Source organism: Muscardinus avellanarius (genome assembly GCF_963383645.1).
Source record: "Muscardinus avellanarius genome assembly, chromosome: 11".
In the NCBI taxonomy this organism is placed as follows: Eukaryota; Metazoa; Chordata; class Mammalia; order Rodentia; family Gliridae; genus Muscardinus; species Muscardinus avellanarius.
In genome coordinates, this window is record NC_137797.1 from 21496596 (window position 1) to 21511459 (window position 14864).

General features: G+C 41.9%; 1 protein-coding gene across 1 annotated transcript in view; it reads right to left on the reverse strand.

Moving 5' to 3' along the window:
- UTP20 (UTP20 small subunit processome component) overlaps nucleotides 1–14864 on the reverse strand; it is a gene marked incomplete at both ends in the record, with an annotated part of 110824 nt that overhangs the window by 20420 nt on the left and 75540 nt on the right. Inside the window, 5 exons of the mRNA XM_080705144.1 lie at nucleotides 3006–3173; nucleotides 6739–6837; nucleotides 10007–10163; nucleotides 10366–10505; nucleotides 11792–12081. Of these exons, the coding sequence (XP_080561270.1) occupies nucleotides 3006–3173; nucleotides 6739–6837; nucleotides 10007–10163; nucleotides 10366–10505; nucleotides 11792–12081 (854 nt within the window). The remainder of the gene's footprint in view (nucleotides 1–3005; nucleotides 3174–6738; nucleotides 6838–10006; nucleotides 10164–10365; nucleotides 10506–11791; nucleotides 12082–14864) is intronic.

Here is a 14864-nt window from a genome sequence, read left to right on the forward strand (position 1 = left end):
TTAAAGGGGATCATTTATAGACAAACATACATACATGCAAAAAAAAAAAAATCAACAAAATGTACAGTTACTACCTCAAGGAAATTATGTGAATGAACTGCTACTACGGCCAAGCCTCAGGGTTTGAAAGTAGTCACTGGATCAAATCATAGAAACTTAATGCAAACCCAGGATGACTGATCTCAGTAAAATACTTAGCATGTCATAACTACTATACTGTGTGGGACTATTTTTCAGCCTCAATATATATCCAACATTCTTAGGTCAGGCTCAGATAAAACTATATGCAATCTAGGAATTATGGAGTTCATCTCTAGCACCAAAACATTCTTAAACATTTACTGGTGCATTGAAATTATACAGCACAGTGGGATTCAAATATACTAATATACATGCACATCACTTGTGAACTTCCCCTGCATCCCACCCTGCTCCTCCTTCCTACCTTGCATACATGTTATGAATATTGGTAACGATATCTTCATGTACGGATATAAACTTGTTTGAACTGTTCCCTTCCTAAGCCTTGTTTTTCCTCCTCCTTTGCCTCCCCCAATCCCCTTTCGAGGCTCTATTAGTTTCTCTCCTCATTTGACTAAAGTCCCTTCTGTTTCCTATTTTCATTCTAGCTTCCACATATGAGAGGAACCAAATGATCCTTGACTTTCTGAGACTGGCTAATCTCACTTAGCAAAATATTCTCCAGTTCCCTCTATTTTCTTGCAAATATCATAATTTTATTGTTCTTTATGGCTGTGTAAGATTTCCTTGTGCATATTCCACATTTTCTTTATCTCTTCATCTGCTGATGAACACTGGGTTGGTTCCCTAGTTTGGCTATTGTAAATTGTGCTGCTATCAATATGGATATGCATGTATTACCACATTATGCTACCATTAATTCTTTTGTATAAACAGAGGAATGGTACAGCTGGGTCCTATGGTGGTTCCATTCCTAGTATTTTTGTTTTGTTTTGTTTGTTTCTTTGTTTTTGGTGGTACTGGGGTTCCTGGAAACCCTTCTACCCCTGGGCTACACTCCCAGACCTACTTTATAATTTTTTATTTGGAAACAGGGTCTTCGAACCTGCGCGATCCTCCTGTCTCCGCCTCCCAAGCACGGGGATTACAAGCGTGCGCCACCAAGCCCGGCTCCATTCCTAGTCTTTTGAGGAACCTCAATACTGATCTCCATAGTGGTTGTACCAATTTACACTGCTACCAACAGTGTATAAAAGTTCCTATTTCCCCACATCCTCATCAGCATTTATTGTTTGAATTCTTGATGACTGCCATTCTAGTCTGAGATAGACAGAATCTCAGGATTAATTTTGATTTGCAATTCCTTGATTGCTAATGATGTTGAACAGTTTTTAAATATATTTATTGGCTACTTTTATTTCTTCTCTTGAGAAGTGACTACTTCAGTTCAATGGCTCATTTTTTAATTGGGTTGTTTTTTTGAAAGCACCAGAATATCTTGAATTAAGAGTAATTTAAGCCACCAGACAGTGCTTTTTGCTCAGTTTTAGTACATAAAACTTTAATAAAATGAATTATTACCACTGAAAAACATCTCTACAATACACACAGAAAATGGTAGGAAAGTGGGTAAATTATAGTCCCTTCTCTCTAGGGGACAAAATGAAACAACAGGATGTGAACTTTGCATCAGAAATACATTCTGTGTTTTTAGTGTTAAGTTTTATAAGTTCTTTCTATATTCTCTATACTGGTCCTCTGTTACAGGGGTAGCTGCAAGGTCTTCCATTCTGTAGGCTCTCTTCAGACTCTGGATGGTTTCCTTTGCTGTACCGAAGCATTCGTTTGCTGCCAGCAAGTTTTTTCTTTTTTATGTGTGTGTGTGGTAGTGGGGATTTATCCCAGGAGTATTCTGTCTCTGAGCTACAACCCCATTCCTATTTTACTTTTTATTTGGAAACAGGGTGACATTAAGTTGCTGAGGCTGACCTTAAACCTCTTGCCTCAGCCTTAAATCCTCTTGTCTCAGCCTTTCAAGTACTGAGACTACAGGTATGTGCCACCATGCCCCACTCGATGATGCCACCTCCTTTATTAATTCCCAGGTTTCATTTCTGACCTTTGGAGATTTTATTGGAAAAGTCACTACCAAAGCCTGTATTTTGTAGAGTTGGCCCTATGCTCTCTTCTAGTAATTTCAAAGTTTCTGGTCTAAGTTTTAGGTTTTTGATCCATCTTGACTCAACACTGACTCTTGTCAAGTGTTACAGAGTGGGGTCTAGACTGGGGTCTAGTTTTATTGTTCTACACTTGGTTACCCAATTTTACCAACATCGCTTGTTGAAAAGGCTGTCCTTTCTCTAGCATGTGTCTTTGGCTCCTCTGTAGAAATCAACTGGCTGTAAATGTGAGAATTGTTTTGTACAAATCTAGCTACAGAGCAGCAGGTAGCTGGGTGAAGCCTGAAAAGAATCGTACCAAGACCTGTGCCCATGTGTGCCTGCACAACTTTAAACTTGAAATCAATAGTTACAATGCACCAATAAAAGTAACAAAAATAAAAAAGAACTCTGGCTTTCCTCCTTAACTATCTTTTTTCTATCCTCCTAAGCCTAAATTTTCTTATCTATAAAATGAAAATACCATCAGTCTCAGTAGATGGGTGTGCACATAAAACGTAGCAGTACTTAGAATACAATGTGTGTTCAGTAAATTCTACTTCTCCTTTTGGCAATATGGGAATGGCGGTTCAAATCTTAAGGCTATGTACTTAGCTGCTACCTTGACCTAGCTATAAAATTAATCTGCACTCCAAACCTTGTTCCCTTCTGTTCTGCATCTCATGGTTTACAACAGCGACTTTGAGGAATTAGAATAGAGCACCCAAATTAAGGCTGCCACCTAGTGGCCAAATAACTAGTACTGCTGCCCTTAGCACCAAAAAAGACTTGGGTGACTAGGAGCAGCGTTTAGGAACTCAATTTGTATCCCCGGGATCACCTGAATTGCATCTGAGTCTTTACCTCTTTCAGTGGAAGAATGAGTTTTGTGACCTGGTCTTTTCCTACAAACTTGCCCAGGATTTCGTAAGAATCGTAACTCTTGCTTCTTCGCGCCTCCATGACTTTGGAGAGGATCTGCTTCACTTCCTTCTCTTCAGCAACAGCACCAAACAACTCATGGTTAAAAATCTTTGAAAATAGGACAAATAATGATTAGGTGCACTCAGTGAAGTATGGCAACAGAAGCAGTATCTGACAAAAGTGTAGGCATGTCCAACTCAAAGGCTGGACTGGACTGAGATGAGATGGTGGGGTTCTAGAGATTCCATGTGTTTTCAATGCAGGGTAGGGACCAGTTGTCAAGAACAAATATACAGAAACATTTTTCAATTGGTACTAAGGAAACGAAAAATACTTCAGGAATAGGAATATACAACTGTGTAACTATACAACAGATAATTTTCTTTTTTTTTTGCAGTACTGGGGATGGAACCCATGGGTATTCTACTCCCAAGCTACACCCCCAGCCTAATTTTCTATTCTTTATTTTGAAACAGGGTCTCATTAAGTTGCAGAGGGCATAAGTCGCTGGGGCTGGCCAAGAACCTGCAATCTTCCATCCTCCCGTCTTAGCTTCCCAAGTACTAGGTGATAAGTTGGGTCCCTCCCTGACATGATCTCACAGCAGGAACAGGAGGCAGAACCCAGAAGCCAGAAGCGGAGATATCGTGAGAATCCAGGTGCCTTGAGATTCCAAACATCGCGAGACTACAGATGTGGCGAGAGAATCGGCATGCCTATAAAACATCGGTGCCTCCGATCCACCACGTGACTCAGCCGACTTATCAGGACTCTGCTCAACTCTCCAGATGCGTGGCCTGTCGGTCCCTTACCCCACAGCTGGCTGACTCCCCGGAGGGTACTGGCGTTGGAGCTGAATAAAGCAGTGGTCTCTGATAACCCAATTAGTGTTTTTACCTCCCTCCTAAACTCCCTAACTCTATTTTCAACCTAACATTCTGGTGCCGAAACCAGGGAGGAATTTTGGGGTTCCCCCCCTTTTTTTTCTCTTTTTGAGCCTTGGACTCTCTGACACGTCAGCAGCTCAACTGCGAGGTCCCGTGCTGGTGCTTGGCTTGCAGGCACAACTCTGCCCGCCACTGCTGCCACCGCTGCTACCACCACTGTGGTGTCCAGGCTCCAATCCTGCCGCAGCTTGCACCCACTCTGAGCCAGGCTTGTTGGGGGTGCATGCCCCGCAGCTGCTGGTGCCTGCTCAGCCTGCTAGCCGCCTCCGCAGCCCAGGACCTCAGCCTACCACTTGGTCCTCCCACAACCACCGTTCCGCTTGGCTCTGGTCAACACTGGAACCTCTGGCGCATGGCCCAGCCTTGGTATCCACTACAGTCACCCGCGCCAGGCTTGACTTGCAGGCATAGCTCCACTTGCTGCCACTTTTCTGTTCCACCTACCCTGAGGCAGGCTTGCTGGCTCCTGCCCAACATGGGACCCGCTCTCACAATATGCCTTTTCTTTTAATAGCTCCTTGTCTGTTAAAGTATCCTTGAACACACATTACCAAGCTGTCCAGGGTAACCCCTGACTCCCGCAGCAGCCATACTCCCACCTGCCCACTTCTAGAGGACCTAACCTCTCCTGGCCAAGCCCCTCCTCATGATGCCCCCCTGACAGCAGGAAGTATCTTAAGACTCAATCTCCGTCCATTATCACCAAAAGGCCGGGACGATAAGTTGGGTCCCTCCCCCAACAGAACCCCGTAAGCCAGAAGCGGAGATATTGTGAGACTCCAGGTGCCTCGAGACTCCAAAAATTGAGAGACTACAGATGTCGTGAGAAAATCGGCATGCCTATAAAACATCGATGCCTCTGATTTCCCACCTGACTCAGCCAGCTGATCAGGACTATGAGCAACTCTCCAGATGCGTGGCTCGTTGGTCCCTTCCCCCATGGCTGGCTGACTCTCCGGAGGGGCCGGGTCTGAATAAAGCAGCGGTCTCTGATAACCCAGTTGGTGATTTTACCTCCCTCCTAAACTCCCTAACTCTATTTTCAACCTAACACTGGGATTACAAGCCTGCACCACCATGCCCGGCTCAACAGATACTTTTTGATATCACTAAACTAGCTCAATCTCCCTTCAAAAAATTCTCATATTAGCCAGGCGTGGTGGTGCATGCTTGTAATCCCTGCGCTTGGAAGGCTGAGACAGGAGGATCACATAGGTTCGAAGCCAGCCTCAGCTACTTAGTGAGGCTCTCAGCAACTTAGTGAGACCCTGTTTCCAAATAAAATATAAAATAGGTCTGGGAGTATAACCCGGAGATAGAAAGCCTCTGGGTTCTACCCTAGTACCACCAAAAAAAAAAAAAAAATCTCATATTTGCAATTTGATTATTGATTGAAGTTAAGATAATGAGATTCCAAATCAATGCCCACATCTTAAAGATAAATAAAAGAGGTTTGGCAAATTTATTCTCTTCTTAACTCTACCTCTCAAATGATCACACTACCCAACTTAAAAGTTATTATTATTTTTTTTACTGGTGAAATAGACTTTTGTATAAACCCCAGACCATATGACCATATCCAATTTTATGCCTTTAAGATGGATTCTTAAAAATAACTGAGAATTTTTTGCTCATTTAAAAAGCTGTGCTGGGTGTGGTGGTGCATGCTTGTAATCCCAGTACTTGGGAGGCTCACACAGGTTTGAAGCCAGCCTCAGCTACTTAGTGAGGCTCTCAGCAGCTTAGTGAGACCCTGTTTCCAAATAAAATATAAAATAGGTCTGGGAGTATACCCGGAGGTAGAAAAGCCCCTGGGTTCCACCCCCAGTACCACACATACATATACACAACACACACACAAATTGGCTCTCTTTAGTTTTCTTTCTTTCCTCTGCCATGATGTTCTACGTCATAAATAACAATAAAATAAAAATGCTGGGCGTGGTGGCACACGCTTGTGATCCCAGCATTTGGGAGTCTGAGACAGGAGGATCACGGTTTGTGGACAGCCTCAGATACTACTTAGGAGGCTCTCTGCAACTCAGTGAGATCCTGTCTCAAAATAAAAAATTTAAAAAAGGAGGGCTGGAGGTGTAGCTTGGAGATAGAATAGTTCAATCCCCAGTACTGCAATAAATAAATAAATAAATAAATAAATAAATAAATAAATAAACAAACAAACAAACAAAAAGCTGTTGACACAGAATGTCAAATTTCTTTCCATAAGAACTACACCAATTTATGACCCATTGGCAATGATAGAGTGCCCATCTTATTTGAGTCTTAGCTTTTTAAAAATTCTAATCTAAAAGACAAGACTTTTTTTTTTCATGGAGACTGAAGTTACTATACCTTTGCATATGCTAAGCACCCACTCTACTACTTAATTATACCCCCCAGGATTATTTGTATTTGTGTGTGTGTGTGTGTGGGGGGGGGGTATTGGGATTAAATGTAGTAGCATTCTACCTCTAAGCTACACCTCAGCCCTTTATTTTCAGAGTCTTGCTGGATTATAGACAATCCCGCTAAGTTGCTGAGGCTGGTCTTGAACCTGTGATCCTCTTGTCTCAGTCTCCAAAGTACTAAGATTACAGGTATGTACCACCACATCAGGCTCACCATTTGCATTTTTATAGGACATTATTATTTCTTTCTTTCTTTTTTTTGTGGTGAATTTTTTGTGTGTTGTCACTTAAAAATGATATTTATTCTGTAAATCTTACCTCAATCATTATATCCAAACAAGAGTCCAAATCCCCAGCCTTCAGCTTGTTGGTGAGGCTTTGCAGCAGCATATGAACAGTGAAAGTTAGCACATGGACCTAAAATGAGACGCATAGTAAGAACACGAACGACTGAGAATCCCACAACAGAAGAACGTAAGATCTGAGACGCAAGCAGTACTCCAAAGAGAACACTGAGCTTATACGGCTGCTACTGCTGTGAGAAGCTCTGACAAATGTCACTACTTAAAATCCCTTTAACCAAATGTTTGCCTTGTACAAGAGATGCTGAGAAACATACTTCCATGTTTAGGATCTGTAACTGTGACTAAACCAGGCCAGTGCTTTATGAAGAAAGGCAGTCTTTAACAGCCAACCTGTGAATTAAGGAGTTTTCCACCACTGGGTACAATCAAGGCTGGAACATTAAGTGTAACGAAGGAAATGAGTTTTAAGTTTTTGCTCTCAATAATAATCAGGAAAATGTTTACTGAGAATCTACTATGAAACAGGCACTGTATTAATATTTCATGTGTATTAAATCATTTATGTCTCACCCACCCTCTTTATGGTGTAGGTGCTAAATTATCAGCCTTTACTAGGTGAGAAAGCTGAGCAGAAAGAGGTCAAGTAATCTAAGGTTGTGTAAGTAGGGAGAGGTGGAGTTGGGAACTGAACTGGAGGGCTGGTACCTAGCCCCAGCTCTGCACCTCTGTGCTATGCTGTTTCTCAAGCTTTTGACATTCTTTATGCAGCTTCCAGTGCTGTAGAATTACCTTGGCAAACATCAGACCATGATCATAAGCCAAGAAAATAGTTGTCAATATACATACTGCATCTTAAAGGCAGAGTTTCTCATGTCCCTTGTGACCTTTTAAATATATCTTATGTATTTAAAATGTTTGCTGTGGGCTTCATGTAATTTTTAAAAATCTTTTTTTTTGCTGTGTGTGGACAGCTAAAGAGGGAGACTTGAAGATTATGGCCATGTCTACATGATTAATACTAAAACTCAAACTAGCAGCCAGGTGTGGTGGCGCACACTTGTAATCCCAGTACTTGGGAGGCTGAGACAGGAAGTTTGCAGATTGATGGCCAGCCTCAGCTACTGAGCCTCTCTACAACTTAGTGAGACCCTGTTTCAAAATAAAGAATAAAAACTAGGGCTGGGAGTGTAGCTCAGAGGTAGAATGCCCTTGGTCTTGGTCCAATCCCCAGTACTGCAAAAAACAAAACAAAACAAAAAAAACCTCAAACTAGTTGATCTCTCAACCACATTTTAGTTATTTTAACAAATAATGGGGTAGACTTAGAAAACGGATGAAGAAAAAAGGGCTACTCAATACCTAAGGTGCATAAAAAATGTGTGACTGAATCCTCCAGGGCAGAACTGTACCGTGTTCTCCTTGTATAGTGCCCAACACGGCTCCTCACACAAAGTCCCCTGAAATGAATGCTGGTTGAAAGAATAAACACGGTCATGACAGGGCCTCAGTTCCAGGTTAGGTGGAGAGAGCGCATTCTACCGTCTCCACTGGCCGCAGCCTGAGCAGGACCCACGGGGAGAACAGCGGAAGTGCCTACGTTCTCAGTTGACCACTCCTGTTGCCCAGCATCCCCAACCAGGACAGAGGCGGGTAACAGGACTCAGGGTCCGAAGGGAGAGAAAACCTCTTATTTTATTTTCCTTCTCCCCACCCCCCTCCTGCACCACAGCCCAAGCAGCACTGCAGTGGTGGCGGCAGTGACCTGGGAGGGGAGCCTTCTCTTCACTGGGCCAACTGTAGTTGCTTTTCTCTTTCTGATACCAGGCTGAAACTTGGAAGTTCAGAAATGAAGGAATAGTAGGAGAAAGGGATAATATTGGGGTAGGATAACAGACTACCTTTCTCCCTTTGAGTTCTTTAAAATGTTGGTGATTAAAAGCAAGAATCATAACATTGAAGTTTTCAATACAAGGAGACATAAATATACGTAACTATAATACAAAGAAGGAAGGGCAAAGGATCTATATTATGGCAAGATTTCTACATTCCACCTCAAGTGATAAAATACTGATTCTCAGTATATTGTTAAAAGTTAAACACATACAGTAATCCCTAAAAAACTATACAAACCTGGCCAAAATGAAAAGTGATATTTTAGCATCACACTTACAATTATAAGATAGGTTGACCCTATCTGTCAACAAATTAGGACATACTGGGTAGAGGTAATGACCATCAGTCTGGCTGGGTATTTGAAAAGAATGAGCTGCAGTGTTTCCCAAGCTCTAAACCACCAGGGATTTTACTAAAATGCCAAATTTTGCTGAATTCTAAAATTCCGTAGGTCAGGTGTAGGGCCAACTTCTGCATTTCTAGCAACTCTAGGTGCTGCTTGTACAGGACCCACACCTGAGCAGTGAGGGGCTGGACAGTCATGTGACTACTCTTATATTCTGCCTGGTGCTCCTACTGTTTTTATAACTCACCCATTTCCTTTCTTGTTTACTCTGTGACAATATATTCAATTCACATTCAATATGAATTTTATTAAGAATTAGAGAAAATGAAACTTGTGGTCAATTTCAGAAGGGAAAGAAACTTCATACAACTCAGGCCAAAAAGGACCTTTTAAAAAGTCAGACATAGCTGGGTGTGGTGGCGCACGCTTGTAATCCCCGTGCTTCAGAGGCGGAGACAGGAGGATCGCGCTGGTTCGAAGCAACCCTTGCTGGCTTAAGAGACCCTGTTTCCAAATAGAAAATATGAAATAGGTCTGGGAGTGTAGCCTGGAGGTAGAAGGGTTTCCAGGAACTCTGAGATCACCAAAAAAAAAAAAAAAAAAAAAAAAAAAAAAAAGTCAGACATAAGCTGGACATGGTGGCACATGCTTATAATCCCTACTTGGAAGGTTGAGACAGGAGGATTGCGCAGGTTTGAAGCCAGTCTCAGCTACTTAGTGAGGATCTCAGCAACTTAGTGAGACCCTGTTTCCAAATAAAGTATAAAATAGGTCTGGGAGTGTAACCCGGGTGGCAGAAAGCTTCTGGGTTCCACTCTCAGTACCAAAAAAAAAAAAAAAAAAAAAAAGACTTAGGAGCATTATAAATAATAGATTTATTTAATTCTGTCTGATTGGGAACTGTGAATGTTGTTGTCTACTATTTCAATAGATCAATTTTACTGAAGATGGACAGGTACTACATAGTATGGCTTATAGTATTCAACATGCAAATATTTGAACTCCAACCCAATCTGAATATAAAGCACGTGTTGCAATTTACCTGATATCCACGGACAAGGGTGGTCTGTAATTCTTTTAAAACATACTGCAGGAAGTGCACACCCAGATCCTCTATTATTTTTGCGAGAGTGCTGCGTGCAATGTCTCTGATTTCCTGTGCTCTGTTCTTGAGAAGTGCACATACTTTCAGCAAAATACTAGAAAGGCGAAGTGAAAAAAGACTAATCAAATATATAGAAGCGAATAAAAATATCAATGTTATCTTAATTATTCAGAACTCTAGTTTCCCTTAGGATTCAGTAAATTGATGGTACACTTCTTCCTAACAAGAGATTCAAAAGCCAGGAAGGAAAGAACCAGTACTGGAGCTCCCCTGAACTTGTCTAGTCCATCACGCACCTTGGCAGGTTGGCCTCCATGACCTCTCGTGGAAGGGACTGCATCAGCTTAACCATGGCAAAAGCTAAAGGCACTCGGACTACCTCCTCGTCATTCACAACCTTGGACTTGATGAGCTTGTGCTCTTCTTCCCTTTTAGTCTGTAAAACAGGTTAGGTCACATTAACACAAAAATGAGGAAGAAGGACCTGCTAATAGTTTAACTTTGCATTTGACTGATAAGCTCTTTTCATATTTTAAGCCCTTTGTGGTTTGCTGTCTTTATAGAGCCAACTTTCACTGATGTGGATAAAGACTGCTGTAAAATTTATTCTTTTTTTTTTTTTTTTTGGTGGTATTGGGGATGGAACCCAGGGGCCTTCTACCTCCAGGCTACACTCCCAGACCTATTTTATACTTTTTATTTGGAAACAGGGTCTCTTAAGCCAGCTGAGGCTGGCTTTGAACCTGAACCTGCGCATCCTCCAAAGTGTGTGCCACTGTGCCCGGCTGCTGTGAAATTTATAATACGCACAATTTGTGTTGGTTGAAACTTTCAAGTGTTTGTGTGACATTGTTTATACACAGAAAATATGGTACTTCCCATAAAGGTTTATTTACATTAAAAATAAAATAAAGCTGGGTGTGGTGGCGCAAGCTTGTAATCCCTTCGGGAGGCTGAGACAGGAGGATCACGCAGGTTCAAAGCCAGCCTCAGTTGGCTTAAGAGACCCTCTTTCCAAATAAAATATAAAATAGGTCCGGGAGTGTAGCCTGGAGGTAGAAGGCCCTTGGGTTCCATTCCCAGTACCACCAAAAAAGAAAAAAAGAAAAAAAAAGAAAAAAGAAAAACTGGTTGTAGCCTATGGCCTAGTTTGCGGCCCATGTTTTACACTGTGGAAGAAAGGCTCTAGCTTTTAGAGTGCACTGCTAGATGTTATCCCTGTTAACAAGGAGAAAGATGAATTCTCAACACTATAGAAATGGCTAAGAAATGAAAACACTCTAATTTTTAATTAGCTTTTTTGGGAAATAAAAGTCATGTTAACATCTAGATCAGAGACAGAAATCATATATCTAGCTTATTAAAACTATAACATAGGGGCGTTTCTGACCAGCTGCATCAGGAGATGAGCCTGAAGTTGATGAGAGAAGGGTTGTGAATGACAAAATGTTGACATAAAACACCTGCAATCTCAGCTTCCCAGCTACTTGGGAGGCTCAGGCAGGAGGACTGCAAATTCAAGGCCAGCTTGGGCAACTTAGTAAGACTCCTGACTCAAAATCAATCAAAAACGAAGTTAGGGATGCAGCTCGGTGATGGAGCTCCCAACCCCTGGGTGTTCCATTTCTGGTAACATACACACACACACACACCCAAAAAAACTTAAATCTATCAGTACTCCTTAGGAGTTTCAATGTGACAGACTGGCCCCAGAATTGTTACCGTAGATGCCAGGCATTTGTGCAGCCTGGGGAGGATATCCCCAGTCACGGTGCCTTGGATGGTTTTACTCGTCCTCTCTAATTCTTCCTTATTCCGCGGGAGGGAAGAGACAGACTTGGAGACGTGCTCGGGCTCCTTGGCTGCGGCTCCGTCAGAACCCGCCGGGTCAGGCTTTCTCAGAGCTTCGCTGTTGTCTGACATGCTTTCGCCTGTAGTTTCCTTCTCTTCTTTATCCATGTTCTCTAACTCCATGGCTTCGTCTTCTGGTGATTCAATCACTTGTGCTGTGTCTATGTTTAGTAAACAACAGAAGCCATTTTATAAGTCAAATAAGGAGTCGGGAGTGGTGGCACAAGCTTGTAATCCCAGGACTTGGGAGGGTAAAACAGAAGGACGGCAGGTTTGAGGACAGCCTCAGCAAGTAGTGAGACTCTCATCAACCTAGTGAGACCCGGTTTCAAAGTAAAATGACAGGGTCGGGAGTGTAGCTGGGACGTACAATGACTCTGGGTTCAATTCCAGTACCTAAATAAATAAATAATAAAAAAGTTGTGATATGTAGGACTTTCTGATCATCAAGTACAGGCAGGCAAGGTACAAGAGCCAAGAGAATAGCATTCAATGGAAATCTAATCAGGATAGAGACAAATAAACTGAAATTATAAGAATGTGGGACAGAAAGAACACAGTCATGTGAGAACACGCTGGGGATACACTGGGAAGAACACTCTCAGCCAAAAGGAAGCATCCTGAGTACTGCAGCTGGTTTTCAAAAGCAAAAGCCTATACTAGTGAGCATCAACACCGTAGGGCAGCCAATAATTCTGTGCAGAAATTTCCCTTATTCTAGGTTTCATCTTATTAAAGAAAATTGGGCATTAAAGTACTGTGGGGCAAGGCCAGATCTTACACAGTTAACCCAGTGAGGTCTGGCAGGAAGACTAAATGCAACAAGTCTGTAATTGCCTAAAATATGTGCCTGAGGCATCACAGTTAAAACATGGAAACATTTGTCTTTTTTTCATTACTGGCTGGGGCTTTGGAACTGTTACTCTGTGTATCTGAAGCTAAGCTTCTCATCCCCAAAATCTGAGGTGACTAATACTAGGGTTCCTGAAATTCTTCTTCTTTTTTTTTTTTTTTTTTTGTGGTACTGGGAATGGAACCCAGGGGCCTTCTAACTCCAGGATACACTCCCAGACCTATTTTATATTTTATTTGGAAACAGGGTCTCATTAAGTTGCTGAGAGCCTCACTAAGTAGCTGAGGCTGGCTTTGAACCCGTGCGATCCTCCTGTCTCAGCCTCCCAAGCGCTGGGATTACAAGCATGCGCCACCACACCCGGCCTGGGTTCTTGAAATTCTTACTGAGACAAATGAGATGACATTTGTAAAAACGAGGTCCATAGCAGGTACTCAATAGAGGTTCCAATAAAGGTGTTCTCCTTGTCAATGAATTTATTTTCCTTTTCTTTAAAAAGATCACTATTTTGATTCTCTACCTCATTTTGCCGACCAACTTTTACTAACATCAAGTCAAGAACTTGAAAACAAACTCCTGATTCAATGCCATAGAGGCTCCTTTATCCTCCTGGAGTGCGATGCTAGACCAGGGTGTGGCCCAGTACTGACTCAGGTTAATTTAGGAACTGGTAGTAGTCAGCAGTGGGTAAAGGCTCTTGGTTGTATCACATAGCGATGAACATTTTTCCATGTCGCTTTGCCAATATCTGAGTGGTGCAGAGGTTAACTATGGAGAAAATGTAGAGAGCAGACCTGTTTTGAAGGGCAGGGATCTAATAGTGATAGCTGATGATTAGTGTTGAGCTAGAAAATTTGTTCTGTCCAGTCCTCAGAAGCTACTGCTAGTCCGCACAGACCAGCAGTAGTTATTCTTAACTACTGCTAAGTGAGTTATTCCTAACGATTTTATCCCAAGGCAGGGGAGGTATCCCTATGAACTGCCTTAATGATTGCAATGCTCAGAATCAGCCCTTGCAGGAAAGAGCCTTGTCATTTGACATCCTTATTGGGTACAGAGGTTACAACTACGACTCATATAAAATGTTAACAAAAGCTGTTTGTAAAAGAACTAAGCTGGGTATGGTGGTATACACCTGTCATTCCAGTATTTGGAATGATGAGACAGGAGGATTATAGGTTTGAGGTCAACCTCAGCAACTTAGCAAGACCCTATTTCAAAATGAAAAACAGAAGCCAGGTGTGTTGGCGCACACTTGTAATCCCAGTACTCGGGAGGCTGACACAGGAGGATCATGGTTTGTGGACAGCCTCAGCTACCTAGTGAGGCCCTTTGCAACTCAGAGAGACCCTGTTTCAAAATAAAAAATAAAAAATAAGGCTGGGGGTATAGTACCACAAGGAAAAAAAAAAAAAAAAAAAAAGGAAAGAAAAATATGGCTGGGGTATAGCTCTGAGGTAAAATGCCCCTAGGTTTCAATCCCCAATTCCACCATCAAAAGAGAAAAAGTAAATTTGTAACTACTGGATAGTATTAATAAAATGGAATCTTTCTTAAGGTCTAAATAATTTCAGATAACGAATAAATCCAAATATTGTGAAATATCACCAGGAGTTGGCAATCATTTCGAAAGGAACCTCAGACAACTGTTAAAGGGACATAACAATGGCACAGGATCAACAGAACACGTAAGAGCCGCAGTCAGGTAGAACACACACTATTTGGTTCTAATAGCATAACCAGGTTGCAGTGACTTTTTACATATACCATATAGATTGGACACCATTAAGCTCATTTAGAATAAAGTAAGTAAACTTTATAAGAAGTAGTAGTTAGGTAAATTACGTATTTTTAATATTTTTAATTTTAAAAGTATTTATATTTATGCCAAACTGCCAAATGCAGGTCTGATTGACTAAAACTGAGGGTCAGAATATTTCTGTCTTTAGCCAAAATAATAAAAATAAATGCCTCGGCTTATTTGAGTGTGTTGTCCCCCCGCCCCCGCCCCCGTTTCTCTGTGTGGACCAGGCTTTTATTTCAGTGTTCAAGATAAGTTGGTGCCCTTCCCTCACTGATAGTTACTTACCA